The sequence below is a fragment of the Crinia signifera genome, chromosome 4 (genome assembly GCF_055691185.1).
Source record: "Crinia signifera chromosome 4, ASM5569118v1, whole genome shotgun sequence".
NCBI lineage: Eukaryota > Metazoa > Chordata > Amphibia > Anura > Myobatrachidae > Crinia > Crinia signifera.
In genome coordinates this window covers 165,640,473-165,663,952 of record NC_139220.1, presented here as the reverse complement: position 1 = coordinate 165,663,952, position 23,480 = coordinate 165,640,473, and the positions used below count along the sequence as shown (strand labels likewise).

General features: G+C 39.8%; 1 protein-coding gene across 1 annotated transcript in view; it reads left to right on the top strand.

The window, feature by feature from the left end:
* TBC1D22A (TBC1 domain family member 22A) overlaps window positions 1–23,480 on the top strand; it is a 548,927-nt gene that overhangs the window by 143,631 nt on the left and 381,816 nt on the right. Inside the window, exons 6-7 of the mRNA XM_083182915.1 lie at window positions 15,717–15,845; window positions 21,837–21,899. Coding sequence (XP_083039041.1) covers window positions 15,717–15,845; window positions 21,837–21,899 — 192 coding nt within the window. The remainder of the gene's footprint in view (window positions 1–15,716; window positions 15,846–21,836; window positions 21,900–23,480) is intronic.

The following is a 23,480-nucleotide window of genomic DNA, read 5'->3' as shown; positions in this document are numbered from 1 at the left end:
TTTTAACCTCGCGGATGGCCATCTTTAGGTCTTTGGCTATCTCTGCTTGGAATGCAGAGAAGACCAGGCAGAGGGACTTTACTGTAACCGGCTCGTCGGAATCTGCATCTATACCCGCCAACCCGGTAGGGGGGCTTTGCTCCGCGTGTGCTCCCAGGGGGGTGTACACATGCTGCAAAGGGCTTGTTTGCGGTAGTGGAGTCTGGGAGGTTTTCCTGGCAGGCATACTTATTTTGGTTGGGGCGACCTCTCTGGGTCTCTTTGGGGGCATATTTGAATGAGGCACTGACTGTGCAGGTGATGGGTAGACAGAATTAGGCACCGTGGGGGTTTCTGTAACGGGTCGCTACTTCATATATAGTGTAAGCTGTAGTCGTCACGGAGTGGCGGCCATGGGGTCTGGATATTCACATTAAGACCTGGGTGGGGGGTTTTGCAGATAGGAACTGCTGAGAGTGCCCTATGTTATAGGGCCACTAGGGTGAGCTTGGTGGCACCCGGGGTGTTTTGAAAGAGGAGATTTCCCCTATGCCTTGGGTATGGGCTGAAGGGTATTCTGGGGTTCAGCGTGGTGCTGTGTTGAGCTTTGTACCTCCAAAGAGGTTGGGGGAGGGTGGTCTGAGTACAGGCCCCAGGTGTGCGGCAGCAGTTGGAAATCAGAGAGGGGGTCCGCGGGCGGTGCAGGGTGCAGTACAGCCCTTTGGTTGATGGTTGGGGGTAGCCACGGGAGAGGTTTTGGGGTCTCGGGGTGTAGCTGCAGGGGGCTGCAGGCCTAGGTGGGTGTGTGGGGAAAATGGCGGAGCCGCGTGGGGAGTGCGGTGGTGGCCGGGTCCTGCCACAGCCAGGGAGGAGGTGAGAGGCAGGCGTGATCTGCACCCCGAATGGGGATTACTCACACACAGTGGAGGGTCCCCGCTTACCGGAGGGGAGGAGACCCTGTGGCGGCAGGTGCTGGGGCTGGACGGCGGCCTCCGTTGTGCAGGCCCGCTTCGGGCTTGTAGTGTGCTCCTGGCTGTAGAGTGGCGGGGCGGCAGGTGTTGGTGCTCGCTGGTCGGTCAGGGGGAGGAGGTGGAGATGTCCCCCGTCAGCTACGTTCGCCGCGTCTTCCGCTGCGTCAGCGCTCCGTCTCCGGCTCCAAACTCGAGGCCCCGGCTGCTATCCCCGGATCAGGCCGCAACCCGCGGCAGCTCTTAAAAGTGCTGCCCGGCTCCGCAACCTTGGACCGAGGCAGGCGGGGGGTGCAGAGGGAGCAAGGGAAGAGGTAGGGAGGCAGTCTGGAGCGGGTAGGGGCAGTTTAAAGGAAGAAAATCTCCAGGGTACGCAGGAGCTCCGGGAAGACACGTCTTCTCAGCCAGCGTGCCAGGCCACGCCCCTCCTACATTATTTTTTTACTTTAGAAGTGCAACATTAATATATTTATATTTTTTTGTGGTGTCTCCCCCCCCCCCCCCCCCATGATGCATTTTTTTCTCCCTTTATATTCTACCTACGATCCACCTCTCCTTCCACACTCATTTGTTTGGAGAATACACAGCTTTTCACACAGATGTAGTTGCTTTGGAATAGTTTTTTTAGGCTAATTTGCATTTTTCTGTGTATCTCTGCAATATTTGAACACTGCATACGAAAGGAGCCATTAACTCCTCGTATGCCGCATTGGTCAATATTTGCCGTCAGGGACGGCGAGCAGCTGTAACATTGAATAGGGTGAGTGGGAAGCATGGCGAGGGGTAGAGAAAATGGGGAATGCACATCAAACGAAAAATAGAGAACTCTGGCCCTTATTCTGGTCGGTGCGGATATATCCGCGTGCGTTCGGGCCGCCGATGTTTTGTGTCTGCGCATGTGCAGAGGCGTCTCTGCGCATGTGCGAGCGGGGCGTACGGCCAAATCCCGCATGATATGTGAACACTCCGAACAGGGGGTGGAGAGGGGCGTGAAGGGCTATTTGTGCTCATTACCATATGCATACGCCCCGCGTTTCATGGGCGTTCCCATGCAAACGCTGGGCGTACGTATGGTAATGCGGCCGTGACGCGCGTGTAGGGGGAGGACATATGACATCGCCGGATGTCAGCTGCCCGCCCAGATCCCTGCTTTTGCACGGAAAAATGTCCGTGTGGTCTGAGGTTGCGGGAGCTGGGGGAGCACTCGGTCCTGCATTCGATGGTCTGCAACCATCGAATGATGGGGGAGGTTCCCTTAGAGAGGAGGAGGCGTATTCCGTGTAAAATACACGTGCGGTCCGTTCGGCCAGCTTCTTACCGCGTACGGACGGAGTTGGCGATCCGTATGGAAGGCGGGGTTCCGCACGCACGGTCCTAGCCGCATAATCTGATCCAGCTGCACCGACCAGAATAAGGCCCTCTGTGCTGTGCTCGCCGGCTAATGGTGGTGGACAGGTGGTGCTGCTGCTGGTGTTGGTTGTCTAACTCTGGGAACCGGGAATGGATTGTTTGAGAAGTCCGGTGGTGGTGGTGCGGCCAGATAAAAGATGAATAAAAATTTGGAATAGTGGCCAGTTTGCTGCATGCATACTCAGGCGTGTATTCAATGCTGCTGGTGAGCTGTAACAGCTTGCAGGGTCAGTATTCAACTGATCCCCCTGCATACGCTGATTCTCCCTAGCTCCGTTTTTGGAGCGAGGGGAAATCAGCGTACAGTATGTGGCCGGTAAAACAGTGAGACTCGTGGCTAAATACAGCTGGCTCCCTACATTAGCCACGAGCCTCCCTGTTTAAGGGAATCCTCGCCGTCCTCTGACAGCGAATATTCCCCTGGAACATTGAATAGGGTGAACGGTGGGCACAGGGTTAAATGGCAAGGATCACTTGTTTTCAGCGATCTCCGCTGTTTAACCCCCTCGCCGGCCGCATTGAATACACCCCTCAATTTCAATGGAATCTGTCAGTGGAAAGATAATTTAATCAAGAATATAATGCAATAACTTTCCTGAAGGATTTTTTTTTTAATAGAACAGCAGTTCTAAAGAAGAAAAGTGAAACACCTAGAAAAAATAAGAGACAAAAGTTTATCAACATGTTGGTTAATACTTAGTTGGGCAACCTTACTCTTAATGATAGCCTTGCAATTCCTCCTATGGAGTGAACCAAGTCTTATTGTGTACTTCTGCAGCTCTTATAATGTCTAACTAAGGGGTTTATTCTAGTTCATTCTTTCTGACAAAATCCTTCTTAGATGGACAAAACCATGTGCACTGCAGGGGGGCAGATGTAACATGTGCAGATAGAATTAGATTTGGGTGAGTTATTTTGTTTCTGTGCAGGGAAAATACTGACTGCTTTATTTTACACTGCAATATAGATCTCACTTTGAAGCAAAACCCCACTTAAATCTAATTCTCTCTGCACAAGTTACATCTGCCCCACCAGTGCAGATGGTTTTGTCCATCTAAGAAGGATTTTGTCAGAAAGAATGAACTATAATAACCCCCCAAGATTGAATTATTTATTCTAATAATTGGGTTTTGTTGCTGGGTTGCTTCTGTGTAACAAGTTTTTTTAGTTGGCTCCATAGATTTTTAATCCATTAATGTCTGGGCTAATCTAGCCAGGAAATTCTAGCACTGGAATATGATTACTTCGAAACCACTTTTTGCACACTTTAGCAGCATGACATGGAGTTGAATCCTGTGGAAATATAAATGCTTCATTATCTTGGAAAATATCACATGAGGAATGCTTCAGTTTGGGCTAAAGTATTTATTTATGTATTTTTGGGCATTCATATTCTCATTAGTCACTAAAATTCTGCCCACACCTTTTGATGTCATACAACCCCATCTCATAATGCTACGGTACGTGTAATGCAATCAGGATACTTATCCTTACATATTTTATGCCATCACTACCAAACAGGGAGATTTTGGTCTCATCAGACCAAATAACACTGTCCGATTGTTCTGCTGTCCAGTAATGTTTATTTGCTATATATAAAAAATAAAATAAATATAATAATCTGGTATACAAGTGCATCTTGAAAATTGAGCATCACAGGTAGCTTGAATTCTACAGTAAGCTTCACCCTATCTCCACACACAAAATATATATAAAATGTACTATATTATTTAAATTTTTCATATCATTAAACATTTTAGTGATGGTCATTTCATCATCTTCTGTACTGCTTGTGTATTATCCACCACAGTAGTAGTGCAGTAGGAGGGAGAAAGAGCGAACCAAGTTCTGGAACTTGTGATTCTTCAGTGTTCAGTTATCCATGTATTTATAAACCTATTTTTTTTAAAACCTAGATCGGAGTAGCTTGCAGTTGGCATTCTAAAGGAGAGCATATTCTCCTTATGGCTCCAGCTTCATAGACAAGTCACTGACTTGTCTCTGCTATAAATAATACGTTGATATTTCAAATCTGAAATTTCAGATTATCAATAACGTGTTTCAAGTATATATTTACAACATCTACCTAGTGTCCTAGATGTCTAGTGTTTTAGATTTGTAAAAAGAAGACATACATGTGAAAAAGCAGAAATGGAATACAAAGGAAACCATTCTGGATTCTTTTGTTATGCCTCTGGGATTGCGCTGCAGTAATTTTTTTGGGGGGGCGCCATAGTCTTGTGTATATTATCACAAGCACTGGCTAGGTATGTTCTCATTAAGTAATGTTCCCCTTTTCCTATGCTTTCTTAATAAGAAGCTGTGTGATTCCTTCTATGATTGACCCCCCTATTGGCAGGTCAAAAACCCAATATTATGATGACTACAGTATTTAAAAATGCAAATAGTTTTTTTTTTCTACTCTGTTAAACTTGCTGACATTGGGAAGATAATATGGCCATGGGAACTGGTTTTAGACCCAGATCTTCATTAGCTTAGCCCTGTGTGTATCAAGAATCTGAAGAAATGCAGTATGTACATGCTACATACACTGTTAAATAATTTCTAATCAGTGGTTATATATAAACAGTATAATATATATTAGGGTTATATTTAAAAAATCAGTAGTCTGTGTTTGTTGTGCACATTTAGAGAGGTATTCAATCCCTGCTGATATTTCCGATAGGCGTAAAATATCAGCAGTTTTCGCCTACAATAAGTCGACCTATTCAATGCTTTTCCCATTTTTTCCCGACTGTCGGAAATATTCAGAAAGTTGAACATTTCAAAGATTTTTTGTTGTTGTAAAAAACAGATGCTAATACGACAATTTAGCGTCTGTCTCCAAAAAATGCAGAGTCCACTTTTAACAAAGTTGAATCTGTAGAGGCGAGTCTGAAAACGTGATTGAATAGGTCCTGGACGGTATTTCCTACTATGAGAAATATCAGTCAGAATTCAGTACCCCCTTAAAAGCACCCAAATGGGGATTTTTGTTTTTAGAATAAAAGACATGTAAGGTACACAATGGAGATATGTGTTGATAAATAGTTAAATGGTAAAGTACATGGAGAAAGTTTTTTTCCGCACATATACTGAACTGTACAGACCTTACTATGTGTTTCTGCATGAACAGCATTTGAATCTGGTTTAATAAAAGTCATCACCTACAGTATATGTTTTTGCATCCGTACTGCTAGGCACATAAATGTGCCTTATAGCAGGTGTTACACACAGTTACATGCTTTTTTACATAAGCCACACCTTCCCTCATGGAACTTTGAGCGTTGAAATGTGAATTCACGCAAGTTATGCTACTCAAACCTGCCGTATTTCAGCTCTGTATCCACTTCATAATGTCTGTAATTTTTAAGCAAACTGATAAAGTGCTGATAAAATGCTAAATTACCTTTTAATGCTTTTTGTCTACAATATTACCCTAGATAAAGCAATGTTAAGTTGATCCTTATTGGCCACATACCTTGAGCACTTTTGGGTGGGAGGTCCCATCAGTTGCATTGTATATTGTCCTTTAAACCAGCGCATTCTAATTCTGTACAATGCATTTGTTATTACAGACATGAATATACTCCCATAGTTCCTTGCAGTAGTGGCATCTACTTGCTATTTTCATAGGTGCCAGAAATTAAGAACTTGGTTCTCTGTGCACACAATAAACCTTGATGCAGCTGAACAAAGTATTGAGTGTCATTCAAAACCACCCAAACAATAAAGAACAAAAATGTCCAGCATTTCATCATTTTACTCCCTGCACGTGGTGTAAATAAATGTTATTTGGGAACCCTGGAAGTGCTGGACAGCTTTGTTCTGTATCTTCTGCTGGCACCTTCTGCTTCTCTACCCACAGTCCGCATCACCCGTGGCTCTGTCCAGCCATACCTGCCAGACACTGCACTGTGAGTTAAGTAGGAGTAGAAAAAAAAGATCTTGACTGCAATACTTTCAATTCATTTTAAATACAGCTTGGACTACTTTTAGTACTAGATGAAGGTGTGCATTTGCAAATCTACCACTACTACTGTATTACCATCAGATTGAAACATTTTATAAGCTTAGAATTTTGCTGAAAGCCAGAAATTGTTACAAATGAAAGATTTTTTTGCCCTTTTCTGGGTTTAAGAATGCTCAACCATAACACATGTTGAAAATAAAGTTTTGTGAGATTAGAGTTTTTGCAAATAACTGGGTCAGTGCACAAGTTTTATCTAACTAGATTATACATTGCAGAGTTAGCAGATTTTGACAGTGAGAGAAGCTTCCAATACTTTTGAAGATCAGTCTTTCACATAAGATGTTATTTAAAGTGTAAAATAAAACTTTGCATACAATAGAATATACATAGTGTATATACTGTTCGATAGGGTTCAGTAAGATTGAAGGAATGCTTTTATACTGAATATAATCAAAGTAATGGGTTACTGATCATTATTAAATGAAGTCATGTGTCAATGTAGAGATATTTAAAATTTTATGTGGAAATGCTTATGCAGGTTTTAGTCTGTCCTTAAGTTTATGAGCTACAAGGTTTTCCTACACTTACAGTGATCTTTGCTTGTCCAGAAAGCATGAAAGGAGTTGTAATTTAAATGATAGCACATAAAATGACAAGCACTTATTTAAATTAAATCAGGAGCTTGCTAAGGTTTAGGATGGTATCATTATAGGGTAAGTCATGGATCAATAAATGTAAAATTTCTGATCTTTTAAAATGTTGCAAAATGTCAATAAAAAGACAATTGTAGCCGAACCAATTTTTTTTCCTTTTTATTACTTTTTAAACAACTTCTGTTTCAGAAACGTAAGTTCCATCTGCTTGCAGCAGTTTCCATTTTATATTTATATATACAGTGTATGTGTGTGTATATATATATATATATATATATATATATTATATATTTATATAGTGTTCATTCTAGCACCCGCCATATTTGAAAACCCATGCAGTCCCTGTTCCCTGCCTGGGGTGTCGCTGTCTGCTGTGGTGTTTCTAGCACAGGTCTGGTTTGCATATCAGTGCTGATATACAGACCACACTGTGCTAGAAGCACTAAAGCAGACAGCGACACCCCAGGCAGGGAAGAGGAATTGCATGGGTTTTAAAATATGGTGGGTGCTAGAATGAACACTAAATGAACACGAAGGGACGTGGTACGCATCCTCCCAACTTGTTCATACCTTCACTATCCACGTTGGTGTAAAGTTTATTTTATAAAGTGCGATCCACCTAGCCCGAAGCATGGGGACGATGAAAACGAGCCCGAAGTGTGGCGAGTGAACGCAGATTACTTGATGTGTATTCTTAGTCCCCACGCGGGGCTCGCTGCGCTCAACACACTTTATAAAATCAACTCCACGCCAACGTGGATAATGGGGGTATGAACAAGTTGGGAGGACGCGTACCACTTCAGGGTGGCATGGATAGTGGGGGCTGTGCTAAATTGAATTGCATACAAACCGATCCACGGGCAGGGGAAACGTGAAACTACAAAAGTATCATCGCATCGCACGCGATCAAATGCAAACAGATTGCATGCAATGCGGTTTCCCTGCCGTTAAACTACACAAGTACCATATATATATATATATATATATATATATATATATATATATATATAATCAGACAATGGACAAAGTGTGCCCTCCTGGAATGTATCCACCACCAATAGAACAAATGGTGACAATGTGGTCACGATACAACAGATTTAATGTATAAAACAGATAAAATATAGCATTAAAACAATTTTTTCATCTGTGTGGAGTCATGGATTCTAAAACGGTCAACATGCACAAAACCCATAATGGTAGGAAGCGGCGGCACTCGAATATAATGAATGAAACAAACGCAGGAACACCTACATCTACGTCCTGATGACGATGTAAATACATCGAAAACGTTTGACAAGTACCTGCGTTTGTGTCATTCATTATATTCGAGTGCCGCCGCTTCCTACCATTGCATACGCAACTCCTCCACGGGGTTGTTCCTTGGAAGGCACCGGAGACATTACTGCATTGAGAGGAGTGCTGCCTTCCCCAGTTCCCTATATATATATATATATATATATATATATATATATATATATATATATATATATATATATATATATATATATATATATATATATATATATATATATATAACAGGGTGCATGAGAGAGTTTTTAACTAAGATTCCATAGCTTATGTTAACCATTTCCCTAGATGATTAGTGACAGGTGTGTTGGTAGCTGCTCACCTATAAAAGCAAAGTGTGCTGTGAGCTTTAGACCAGATAGCATGCCTGGAATCAAACATTGATGTGATAGCTATGTGTAGTGTAGCCATTTTCAGCGATAGTGTTAGGACCTGCAGAAAAGTGGGGTCCCTTGAAGGGGGCTGCAGGCTTAAATGCATTGATCAATTCATGAACCAAATCTCCACTATTTATTATCAGTTAATTTAGTGTGTGCAGAGCCCCTACAATGTCTGTTTAAACAATGTGGTCATGAGCCATAGGGCACCCCAAAGCTAGGAAAGGTGAGTGCCGATGTTAAGTGTATGTGTGTGAATATTGCCTTTGGCTGTCGTTTTGTCATTACACTCTGAGTGCCGCCGGACTTTGGATTGTATGGGACCTGCTGGTTCCTAATTGCGGATGGCAACGGGAGAAGTATTGCTGGTTTAGCGAGTGCCAGAGCCCATCGACGTATATATATATATATATATATATATATATATATATATTTTACATTATTAATAAATGTTTTATGTTTAAGAATCTTGTCCATATCTATAAGAGTTTGAGAAATTGGGAAGGACTGTAGTAAATACTAGTAAAATATTTGGCGCTATATAACACTTTTGTGGTGGTATTTGTGGTGAAAAAAGCCTAACTAGTAGTAGGCTAAGTGTAATAAGCGACTGGATTAACGATAATAACAATTAGCGCAAACTCTGGGAATTTTGTATTGTGTGTGTGTGTGTGTGTATATGTATGTATATATGTATGTATATGTGTATATGTATGTATATATGTATGTATGTATATATATATATATATATATATATATATATATATATATATATATATATATATATATATATATATATAAAGCATAACAGAATAAGCATCGCTCCGGGTCTGTTGTCAAACATCAAACTTTACTGCATATGTCTACGCCGTTTCGTGCCAAGCCCGTCTTCAGGACATTTACAGTAATAAAACCAAAAGTGCAATTTATACATTACCAACCAGCCAGGTCTCTCCCCATCCATGTCCCGCTGCTGCTTCCGGTCAGCTGGCCGGAAGTGACAATGGTGCTGGCTTCGGGAGCCATCTGGAGCAGGGCAACACTGTGGGCAAAACAATTAAACATCAAAATAGTGCAAAAAATCATGCATCCGTCATAGTGCATTATTGTAATTAAAAAATACAGGTGATAAGCATGTTAAAAACTTCATATATCATGTCTGTCATGTGGATTACAGTGAAGCCTTAATATGCTAATTACAACACTAAAGCACTTCTTAAGAAATCCGTGTTTGAGTGCTGCCTCCTTTTTCTTGCTTGGCTGTGAAAGTTTTGCATGAGAGCTGATTTCTATTGTTACCCTGTGGATGGCACCCCGGTCCTTATCCCGCAATCCAGAGTGCCCGACAACAACAGAATTGGTATGTATATATATATGTATGTATGTATATTTATATGTATGTGTATGTATATATATATATCTATATATATATAGATATATATATATATCTATATATGTATATATATATAAATATATATATATAGATATATATATATATATATTAATATTGAAATAAAAATATAAAAAAGATCATCAATTATACTCATCTATTTTATTTATATTTAAAGTGCCAGACATGCAGAGCTGTACAATTAATCTGAATTAAAATAGAAAAATAAAAATGGAGGAACCAGATCAGCTGTAGACAGAGTCAGCAGAAAAGTACCTTCCTGGTAAGGGAGTACCTACCTTCCTAGTAAGGGAGAGACACAAATCACAGACAACATCCTCTTTGTTATCCACACAGGTACTAACCATAATCCAGGTTTTTTTTCTGCTTCATCAGAATAAAATCATCATCGTTATTTCACTGCAGTGGATTAGTCAGCAGGCTCCACCATCCAGCTTAGTATATTTTCTCCTGTGAGTATGGCCTACTAAGTGATAGGTTGGCAGCAGCAGCCAATGAACTGGATGTTCTAAGATGGCAGGAATATTTAAATGGATCTGCTGCTAGACATAATGGGTGGCAGATTGGCAATTGTGCACAAACAAGGTCATTTGTGCATACACCTTACCTATCAATAGATAAGTCATCAGATTGTCTGGGCAGCTGATCTGTCTAAAAGCTGTGTACCAGTCCTTAGAAAGTAAGTCATCCTAGCAATATCCCTGTTTGTAGTGTGCCTATGATCTCCTGTGTCCAATTTCCCACCAGTGATACTGATCCTGTCTGCCCACCACTTTATGAATACACTCTGTGAGTCTCTCTCTCTTCATCATGATGGAGTATGATTCATGGGAGACTAGAAGTGTAAGTAGTATGTGATCAGGTAGGGATATGGTCGACAGTATTAAGGTCGACCGTAAATAATGTTTGTTACAGTATCAAATACTGACGACAATGTCAAGTAACAACTATGCCAGGCTGCATAGCAGAACTTGCATGAATTTGCACTGCATCAGCCTGGAATGTGAACACAGTATTAAAGAAATGTACATGTTTTGCTAGCTTCTAACCTTATGACCGTAAACTTATGCTGGGGTTTGAAAAGTTTTGTTATATATGGCAGTTGATGATGAGGACTTGTGGTAAACTATCCACATATGCTGCTGAGGGGGCTTATGCCCGCCTGATGTATGGTTATGTATATGATCTCTTGTTCAGTAGCCATTTATTTAGAAATTAACACACACACTCATGGAAAGTACTTTTAATGTTTTTAGCTACATGTATTTTTTCTCTCATTAATAGCCAGGATCAGACTTTCTTGACCTCAGTATGGTATGACTTAAAAGTCGTTGGGCCGCACAAAATGGTTAATATTGCTGGCCCACATCACTGAGGTCATGGGTTCGATTCCCACCATGGCCCTAACTGTGCGGAGTTTGTATATTCTCCCATACTTGTGTGGGTTTCCTCCAGGTACTCCGGTTTTCTCCCTTAATCCAAAAATATACTGGTAGGTTAATTGGTTCCCAACAAATTAACCCTAGAATGTCTGTGTGTGCGTGTTACATGTGATAGGGAATATAGATTGTGAGCTCCACTGGGACAAGGACTGATTTGAGTGTTTAAATATTCTCTGTAAAGTGCTGCGCAAAATGTATGCGCTATATAAATAACTGGTAATAAATAAAATAGGGCTATGGTTCCACTGTAATGTTATCATTTGAAATTAAATAAATCTAGAAGTGGACTAAAAATGCTCTTAGGATACTCTTAGTTTTTTTTTTTTAGGTAACTCTTAGACGCATATTAACAAAAGTGATTTGGGCCCAGATTATGGGCCCAAATCAGATTATGGGCCAGACGTAAAAGGGTGTGATAATCAGAAAGTGAGAGATTTTGAGTTTTTAAATTTTTTTAAAGCAGAAATCAATTACATGGCAAAATTAACCTGTTTTTTTTTTTTTTTCAGTGTAATTGATTGCCAGTTTAAATACTTGGGAAAACTCTCCCAAAATATCTTTCTTATTCTCACACCCTACTACATTTGGCCCTGCAGTATATCTCTTATCTTCTAGAAAGTGCTAGATAAATAAGTAGTCGTGACTAGCATCTTCTGTAAATCACTTAGTTAATATACCCCTCAGCATCAATGTTGTGTCTGTACAGCCAGCAAAACTTGTCATTGTTATGGTCATTATGCACTATTTTGTCTTTTGAACTTTATTACTCACAAGATGTGAAGATGGCAGTATTTATATAAACGAGGAATTCATAATATACTTGACCCTTTAAAATGAATTTGGAAAATCAAAACTTATATTTGTGATCCCCAAATAGGCTGCTGTAGTTGGTATTGTGTGTGATGCCTATTTAATAGCAAGAATACATATTATGCAATGTCAACTAGAATAGGATTATCTTGCCCATTAGAAACAGGTGTGCCTTAAGTGGTTATAACTTTATTGCAATGGTAACAATAAATATAAAAGTCTATGCGCTGTTCTGTTGACAGCTCAAACAAGCTTTAATTGGTCTCCAGGGATGGCAAAGCAGAAAACATTATGATAAAAATAAGATGGGAAAATTTGGCAAGTAAAGGAAAAGGCACACCTGGCGACGCCACATGATATTTGTATGGTGGTGCTTCTGTATTAAGTTATGAATACGTTTGTATGTGTTTGACAACTAAAGCGAAAATGCTATTTTATAGAATGTATAATTATTACATTTTACATGGGTAATTCCTTGCATTTTAGTACATATTTTCTTTCCCCATTCAACCAAAAATATGTGTGACACATCTAGCATGATAATACCACAGCTGCCATAGTGGGAGTTTTCACATTAGATAACATAAGTAGAGCCCCATACACACTAAGCAATGGCCCCCGCTGTTGATAGCAGTGTCGTTGGGGACCCGGCGGGGGAGGGCAGGCATTGGCAAGTGCATACACACTGCCGATGACTTCACCAAGGTGAGAGATGGCAGGGGGGGTGGCAAGGGAGAGATGGCCATGCTGCAGCATGGCCATCATTATTGATGACCTCTCTTGTCTGGAGGAGGGGACACGTTAACGGCACGTGGTAATGCACAGTGTTAATGACAGGGAGCATATACACGCTCAGAAAGCCTTTTCAGAGCGATATTGTGAACAATATCTTCTAGTGTGTATGGGGCTTAAGAAGAACATCTATAAAATGACATAAAGGTTTATAGCACTTCCCACCTCTCACCAAGAGAACCAAATAAGAAGCAATATTAACTGATGTGTTGTGATTTGGTATACTGCACATGTAAAGGTTTCATTTTATATTCATGACTTTACATTATTAACCATTTAAAAATACAAAATTTAGAGGTGCTCAGCATGTTTTATTACAATAACGGCAAAATTATTTCTGTTTCAGTAAGCAAAAGCACTTTGTAGGCAATACACAGTTGCAGATCTTGTAGTTTATGGAACATGTTAAAATCTTTTGCTTGAAAATGAAAGCAGTAGGCTAAATGCCTTAACCACTCAAGCTTTGCATCTCTTCATAATTAATTGTGTAAGAGGTTTAAAAGTTAGATAGGAGGAAATGTTTGCTTAAGTAGCATGCTGATATGGCTTCTCCAGCTAGAATGATGGATTTTCTGTTCACATATATTTATAAGACAATATTTGCTTAGGAGAGTAATTGTTCTGCAATAGCAGCACTGCAGAGAGTACATATGAACACATTCCTATTTATGCATTAAGGAGCGTTCATTTATTATGAGATTGTCTAGTTTAAAAAGAACATTTTCCACAGCTCATATAAAGATCAGCAGAGCTCCAACAAGAGACGTTGTTTTAGCAAAAAGTGGATGCATCAACTTCAAAAACGCAGTTTTATGTTTACTGTAACTGAGCATATTTAAGGCATATTGTTTTTATGTTCAGCCTAATTAGAATGTTGAACAGATGTTTGCTGTATAAAAACAGTTCTATAATAAATAACACAAGACAGCAAGAAACACTAATACTTGAGTGGATTCATTATGTTCTCTTTTGACCTTTACACGTTTTCTCATTGTGATTTTTTTTCAATAAACGAGCACATGACAGACCTTATGTTGCAAGTCATTTCTATAGTTCAATGTAAAAAAGGTTTGTCAACAGCCTGTAAGATACTGTAGTTATAAGCTCATGAAGTTGAAATATTGCAATTTTAAAGTGTACATTAAAATAATCGAACATAAACAGTGAAAAGCCATAAACAGTGTCATTTCAATACTGCATTAATACATATAAAGAAGTGGTGAGGGTGGGCAGCAGGGTCAGTCCGAGCGGCAGCTGCTGGAGCTTGTAGCGGTATTTTGCAAGGTGTCGGGATGCGGCTGCTGAATAATTTGAAATGAATGGCCGGTTGTTGATTGGCTGAGTCGGCCAGTCATTTCAAAATATTCAGTAGCCGCTTCACGCATCCCGCCTCCCCGTAAAATGCTTCTACAAGCTCCAGCAGCCTCCTAGCAGCGGCTGCTTAGACGGACCCCACTACCGCCACCACCACCAGCTGGCCGGTCCTTGCAGAATGCCCGACTACCTGCTGGCCATCCAACCACCCGAATTTAAATGACGTTTACAGCTTAGACTGCTAAAAGCTAATATGATGATAACAGGTTCCGAATTTTTTTTTTCTGTGTAGGTTAAGTTTGTGTTAAGCAATATACAAGTAATGTCAAATGATATAATTAATATTGGTATTATTTACAAAATGTTTAAAGCATTTCACAGTTCCAGGTAATGTTCTAAACCCTAATGAAAGCTATGTGAAAAAAAAACTGAAATGTTGGAGCATGTTTTTAATTTACTGTATAAGTTACCAGTCCCAAATTATCTTTAACTATGGGCCCTGTTTTAATAAATTGTTATGATTCGTCACCCGTGGAAATATGATCAACTATAATAAAGGTGTCAGATCATTGCTTGCATGTGTTTTTTTGATTTTATAAAATAAATGATTTGTAGGGAAGCCAATCCTGGGATACCAGTTGTTTTTAAGTCTCAAAAACAACTGGATTATAATAGTTAAATCCCAAATATTATAGAATTCAAAGCACAATTTGTGTTGGGCTGGGGTGGGGAGTCACTGGAATATTACTTACCTTGTGAGTTTTGGTTACGGTACATCATCACGTCCTCTCTGGCTCTCCCAGCTGCCGATAGAATAGATGGATAATGCAGAGGCTCTCAGTGGGAGCGCACTACACATTGGCACAAATACTGTGATTAAGAGTAGCCTCAGCACAATACTCCAGCTCTTCTAATGCAACTGGGCTTGGGAGAGGAACAGAAAACACTCATGCACAATTCGACCACCACTGTGCGATTAAGGTAAGTGAAAGGTGATGAAGGAAGTAGGATAGCAGGGTTGGTTAGAGTGGGAGATCAGATGTCATATGTACAATTTAATCCTGGGAATTCCCGGATTTACATTTTGTTGATCTCTAATTTTGGGATTATAAAAATGGGTCAGGATTGGCTTCCCTAGCCCATTGTTTTTAGATGAAATTTAATTGTCACTGTGATTTTCATTTTCTGATTGCATAAATATTAAGTAAACTATAGTTTTTGACCTGCTTTTTTTATTTTTTATTTTTTTTGCTAATTTCTTTTTTTATCACATGTTTAGGGTTATCTTCCGGCTAATGTAGAGCGAAGAGATGGGACTCTGAAGAGAAAGCAAAAGGAGTATTTTGCCTTCATAGAACAATATTACAACTCTAGGAATGATGAAGCAAATCAAAGCACATACAGACAGGTGCATACAGTATGTTTGGTGGTTGTTTAGTTGTCACGTTAGAGGATGCTTAAATAAAAGTATTGCTTTTAACACTGCACTACATTTTAGTCAAATTAATTGATTTGTATTATTAGTTTATATATAATTCACATATTCCTCATAGCTTTAAAGGGATTTTATTGGTCATTCACATGAGTCCTGTCCTAAAGGGAATTTATATTTTGTTAGTATCCAATTAACCTCCCAGTATATTTTTGATGTGTGAGAAACAACTATAGTGCCTGGTGGAAAACCATGCAAATATTGGGCCTTATTTTGGTTCATTCTTTCTGACAAAATCCTTCTTAGATGGACAAAACCATGTGCACTGCAGGGGGGGCAGATGTAACATGTGCAGAGAGAATTAGATTTGGGTGAGTAATTTTGTTTCTGTGCAGGGAAAATACTGACTGCTTTATTTTTACACTGCAATATAGATCTCACTTTGAAGTAAAACCCCACCCAAATCTAATTCTCTCTGCACATGTTACATCTGCCCCACCTGCAGTGCACATGGTTTTGCCCATCTAAGAAGGATTTTGTCAGAAAGAATGAACCAAAATAAGGCCCATTGTGAGGATACACAAGCAAAGGCCGTGTTGGCATCAAACCTAAGACCACAGTGCTGTTTGGCAGTAATGCCAATTATTGCAGCATTCTCATTGCCTAAACTCAAAATGTGAAAAACCTTTGAATTAAACTTCTTTATTTGTGATCCTCAGACAACTTACATATAAACCAGTCAGTCTCTTTATTAGCGATCCCCAGCACTATGGTAACACAGTAAAACTTGTCTGATTGCAGCTCCACCCTTCATCCTACAAGCAGCAGTATGGGCTGAATTCACTTATTAATGACAGGTGAATGGCATATTGTGGAAGCATTTCAAAATTATAACTGTCAAACACATTAAAAGTGACCTTTGGACATAATCATAATATATTTAAAAATGTTCAAAAATTAATTAGTGTTTGAATTGAACAAAAAAACATGTTTGTATTGTCAGACACCTTTTTTAAGTGTAGCTTGATTTTAATGCTATATACAAGCATATTCTGCACAGAAATGCAGAATATGGACAATGGGCATTTAAAATTGTAAATTGCATTCATTATCAGGAGAAAATTAAACGTATGAGGGTGGTTCAATAAGTAAGGCGTCAAGACATCTCACATATGTAATGCTCTCATTCTAATTTCCCATGAGGCCAGAGCAGGGAGACAATTACTTCCCCTCATGGCCTGCCATGAGACTGTGCGTCATATCAGTACTACTGTATTAACACCATCTGTAAGATGACAGGGCTGATGGAGACATGGTAGTGCGATCATATCTCTTTATCTAGAGTGCACATGAGCTCAAATTCATTGCCAGCATGTTGATGTGTATGGTTATAATGTCATGGCATTTAAAAAGATTTGGGTTTAGTGCACTACCAATGATAACAGCAGGATAGACGCTAAAGATGAGCAGTAGTCCAGCTAGCAGAGTATGTGCACTACATGTCACAATCTGTGCCTCATTAAAGGTCTCATTCATGACTATAGACTCATTAATTTTTCTTACTAACTGAAAATTTCAGTTAGTAAAAAACTAACTGAACATTTCAGTGTTTACTGTGCACAACATTGTTAGAGTATCTGTGGAATAGAAAAACAGTTTTCATACTGTGTACCAATGCAACTCACAGAAGTTCACAAAACTAATAGGATGGGATAAATACCTTGGTGTACCTTTTAGAACAAATGCTTGGACTAGTATTGGCATACATAACAAATCTTCCCCATCCCTTTTATGAGCACAAAGGAGTGAAGCAGGACATATCTGCTAATTGTACTTACAGTAACTGTCTGACCAAGGTCCTGATTAAGTTGGTCTGTCACCCAAATTAGGGGTCACCTTACCAGAATCAGTACAGTTTGCAGCAGTGTTGTAGGCAGATATTGTAGTGCACTATACAAAAAGAGCATTTGTGCCCACCAATCCCCTCTCTATTCCTCACTCTCACTTTAATATACTATACTACTATACTATAAAACTATATATACACTATAAAATAACTTTACCTGTCCATTAAAATCCCTCCCCCATCATGATATTTTTAATGCGAAATAACCTTGTGCTGCACAGGCACAACACTCACTGACTGAGCCATGGTCACTGAGTGCTGTACAGCTCACTGGTGCGGTTCTTGTACTATAGGCTCTCCATCTTCAGTCAGCTGTCACAGCTAAGGTTAGCAGTGAACCCGAACTGACAATATTTTCTTAATTAAGAAAATATTGTCAGTGTGCATAAAATAGATTTTAGTTTTGGTCTGTTTTGTGTTTATTATAAGTGTTTAAACACCTTACCAATAGTTGTCCTTTTTTCCTACACCCAAGTTCAGTTAATAACTTAATGGGTAATATAGGATCATTTTCTAAGATTATTAATGAAAGGTTGCATTTTAAACTAAATACATTCTTTCTCATAAATTGTGCCCCCAACACAAGTCTTCTTTTTCTATGTGTACTCTTACGTTATGTGCATAAAGGTACTAGGTGTAGGTATTCTGGTTAAATAGCGTATTAGGGTTGGGTTAGGTTCAATGGTTAGGGTTTTCCGTGTATTAGGCATAAGGTGTTACTATTAATGTTTGGTGTGAGGTTTAGGTTAGGGTACAGTGTGTCACTTTTATAAATTAATCCTCTTTGACTGCATAACTGTTTTCACTCAACTTCTTTTAACAAAAACCTCTATCCAGTACCATGAACTTTTCATCGGTGACACAACAAATGAAATGGGCACTCAGTGTTGTTCCTTTGAGGCGGAACATGTATCAAATGACTAAAACAGGTTTCCGTAAACTGGAAAAAAACATTAAAAAGTGGATCTTATTAAATCTTTATGTATTATAGGAATAAAGCTTTGGCCACAGACTAAACTTGCTATAAAGTGCAATAAGATGAGAGGATGGTGACTATGACAGATAAAGAGAACAAAGAGAGGATGTCCTATGTCGGTGCACCAAAATAGAAATACGAATAAAAACTAACTTTTATTATTGCATTTAAAAACTGTGAGATAAGAACATTTAATTACAAACAAGGGTGGGATGTGACACTTTTTAAAACTAAGGTGGCAGGCTGATGTTTGTAGTGGAGTATAGTGTATATATTGTGTTATCACTTGGAACCATGTGCTATTGGTCCGCACAGACATAGGACATCCTCTCTTTGTTCTCTTTATCTGTCTAATTCATGTCCGAGGTAGCACACCCCCATATGTACTACTGAATTATCTTGAAATACCACTATTCAGGGGGTCCCTTCTGTACATCATTGTGTCTTGTGCGACCCACAAAAACCTCTCCCATCCCTGGTGACTATGACATGAAGCACAGGTTAGGTTGCTTCACGTACACACTCTAGTACAGGAAGTATCAACATTGTGTATTGCGCAGCAATCACGCATTAGAATTCTCACAGATAGTAATAAAATAACAATGTACAGCCTCTAGCCCTTCATTCAGCTGCTCCTGGCTGTCTGTAAGTGTGAGGTCAGTAATGTACATACAAAGGGCATATACATGGAGATACATGCACCCATGACCCAGGCTGCATCACCCCAGTAACATACTTCCCTAACCAGCACTGCTATGCGGACAGTATCGACAGCCAGGCAAAGGTGTGTGCTAGTCTTTCCCCTAATGTGACACAGGCATCTACCATTCTAATGGGACCAAACCCACACCTTAGGGGTCCCAATATGCCAGTTACATTGAGGAGATAGACACTTATGCTCCCATTAGGCCCGGCATTATTGGATTCCACTATGGCATGCAAATGTTAGGTGAAGCGCTCCATTACACAGATCAGTTTTCAAGCCAATTAGATGGGAGGTTACTTATCAGGCAAAAAAGTTAGGATGTCCTCTTGTCCTTTTTTTTACATTACATGTTTTAATCTGTAGGTGTATTATCTACATGTGTGCTGTCCCATCGGTTATGCAATGTACGGTTTGAGGTACCTTTTATTTCTGGAAGTCGATAATAAGCAATTTTCTAGATAGTGTGTATATGTCCATTATTAATAATGTTTTTTGTGCTTGAGGCATTTTAGCATTACCAAAATTAGAAAGATCATGACAACACAAATATGTGAAAGAGCCAAGCAAGGTGGCTTTCTATACAATTCTTGTAATATTATCCTTGTCCATTGTTGACTATCATTGAAGCATGTTTAGTTGACATTTTAGTAAAGATGAAGTGGTTGATCTTCTACCTCATATTAGGAGGGTAGCATAAACTTATGCTTAGCTGCTATTTTTTTCTATATGCAGGTAGTGGTATAATTTTTTGGTTTCTGTGGTGTTTGTTTTCTATAAGTATAGCCAATATGCCTTTCCACTAATTAAAACACTTGACACTAAAAAGCAGTCAACCAATTTCTGTGTCTATGCTAAGCGGGGAAATCAATTAACCACAGTTAGTTACCACAAGGTAATTGTTACACCGGGGCAATTCAATTAGCCTTGAATGCATCCCATAGCAGGCACTTTTTTAGGTACTATTTCCAGTGACGGTTCCTACCTCAGTGTAGAATGGAGGGCTGCTTCTGCTTTCCACACCATGGTCTCATTACCGGCTCATGTGCAGTATCGTCCTCAGTACTGCACATACGCATGTTCCCAGCTTCTATGGGCTGGTTTGGCCACTGCCCACAGAAGCTAAATTACAGTCCTGGTGCCTGTACTCTGCAGATGACAGACACCTGGACCGGCGCATGAGCAGTATTGGCCATAGAGTAGTCCCAGAGGAAGGGAACACCTCCCAATTGTAATGCCTTGGGTGATTGGTAGGTCGGACTTCCAATAGGAAGTTTACTGCCAGTCACAGTGAAGCCAGTGCAGTCTCACAGACTGTTCTGTCTTAACTTATGCTGTGTACACACCGTACAATTTGACATTCGATTTTGACTATATAGTCAAACAATCACATCAGTCCCTGCCCCAAAGGAGCTTAAAATCTATATTACTTACCACATGTTCATGCACACACAGCATTCTATGGTTGCTACTTTTTTTTGTTGGGAGCCAATTAGCCTACCAGTACATTTTTGGATTGTGGGAGGAAACCGGAGTACCCAGAGGAAACCCACACAAGTATAGGGAGAATATACAAACTCCGCACAGCCATGTGCCATGGTGGGAATCAAACCCATGACCTCAGTGCTGTGAGGCAGTAATGGCTAATCATTACACCATCCATACTGCCCCGGAGTGTTAAGTCGAATAGCAATGGAATCTCACCTTGTGTACATGCCATAATTCAGAGCACAGTGGCAGATGTTACCTATGGGAGTAAAAGCCACCACTGATTAACACATATCTGTACACCTTTATAGGCATAAATAAGGATCTTGAGTAAAATGGCTGGGATTGAATAGCCCTGGACTTTAAATCTGAGGGTACTACCCTTTTTCACCAGCAGTAATTTACCACTGGTAATTGAATTACCCCACAAGTGATATTTATTGATTTACTTGTGTTTTTATTTTTAGCTGTTGGTTAAAATACACTAGAACTTTACCGATTAAGTTTAGGTTTGAGACTTGAATGAATTGTATTTTGATGTTGTCAGAGACTATTCACTGCCATCATTTGTTATTAACAATTTGCGCTTATTTACATTAATTTCTACAATCTAAACAAGCAGCTAGTCTAGCTGCAAATTCTGCTTGTGATTTCAAATTTACATTCAAATGCCCTTTTAGTTCCCCAGTTAGCAGAGGACTCGTAAATATGCAAATATATTACAGTGACATTAAAATAAAGCATGGGAGTTGCTTATTGTCTAAATTAACTATTAATAGAATATGCATTAGAAGATAAGTGTGACAGAACAAAAGAGTTTAGGAGAGAAAGTTAAGAAAGTCACAACTTTAATTTAATATGTGAAGTCTTAAAAAATATTTTTGTATTTTCCAGATTCAGATAGATATTCCAAGAATGAGTCCAGAGACATTAATTCTTCAACCAGTAGTTACAGAGGTAAGTGACTATGAATACATTATATGATTTAAACTTTTCTTCTCTTGTGCTGTATAAATATGACTCTGATTACCTGTAAGTAGGTCACATAGACTTCAATAAGTCACAAGACTTTCATTGCAAATGCAATCACATGACAGTAAGATATTGTAGTGAGCAGAGAGGTTTTGGAATGCCCCTCTTATTAGCATGCACACTTTTTAGCATAATCGACTCTTCTTCCTCTACCACAGGCATTCCCAACCACGGTCCTCAAGGCACACCAACAGTGCAGGTTTTAGTGATATCCAGGCTTGAGCACAGGTGACTTAATTAGTACCTGAGTGATTATGATTAAACCATCTGTGCTGAAGCCTGGATATCACTAAAACCTGCACTGTTGGTGTGCCTTGAGGACCGTGGTTGGGAATGCCTGTTCTACCATCACATGACTGACATAGATGGACTCAGGTTACACCCACCTTTGGAATATGTAAATAATATATAAATAAAGGAAACCTTGCAGTGGTAGTCATAGCAATAATTATATAACATATCTGTTTAGCCAGTACTCTGTTGGTTCTTGTTCAAACTGCTCCCTCTTTCTCCTTTTTGTCTGAGTTTATAAAAAATGGTTTTGAAGATTGTGTTAGAACCAATTAAGCTTTGGTTGGTTGGAGGTTCACCGTAGTATTTTCTTGGATAATGATGCAACTTTAAGAACTAAAAATAAATGGCTGCAGGTAATAAATTCAGCAACCAAGGTATCTGAAGCAGCTTCTGATCCCTTATTGTCCCACTTGATTTCTGCGATTGGTTGATGAAGGACTGCTAACAGTACCCAGAATTTCCCTGAATTCATCTGTTGGTCGAGCTGTCAGCGCTGTGGCTCCAACTCTATGGAACTCAATTCCCCATTCTGTTCGAGAAGCTTCCACTCTGGAAACATTCAAAAATAGTCAAGACTTCCCTGTTCACCCAAGCATTTCACTAATGTCCCTTGTAATGTTTGTTTTGTATTTTGTGTTGTAAAAGGCTAATGAAAGCTCTTTGAGTCTTATTAGGAGAAAGGGGTACTTGTTTCCTAGCACGGTGACCCCGATTTTGATCGAAGTGCATCTTATACAATCGCATCGCATGCAATATAGCGGCATGCGATACAATTCGATTTTTAATTGTACAAGCACCCTGATGGGTGCTTACAATGTTAAATGCACCTCCATTGTCAACGCCACCCTTACTATCAACACCAACCCGAAGCGTGGCGAGCGCAGTGGTACGCGTCCTCCGACCTTTTCATACCCCCACTATCCACGTCGGCGTGGAGTTGAATTTAGATAGTGTGGCGAGCGCAGCGAGCCACCAAGCCCGAAGCATGGCGAGCGGACATGGATAACCTTACATGTATTCCGCGTACGCTCGCCACGCTTCGGGCTCGGTGGCTCGCTGTGCTCGCCACACTATCTAGAGTGACACGTGGCTCTGGTCTCAGTGACGCTAGGCCACGCCCCTACGCGCTTCGTCGCGAGTACTTCGTTGTGTGTGTATATATATATATATATATATATATATATATATATATATATATATATATATATATAC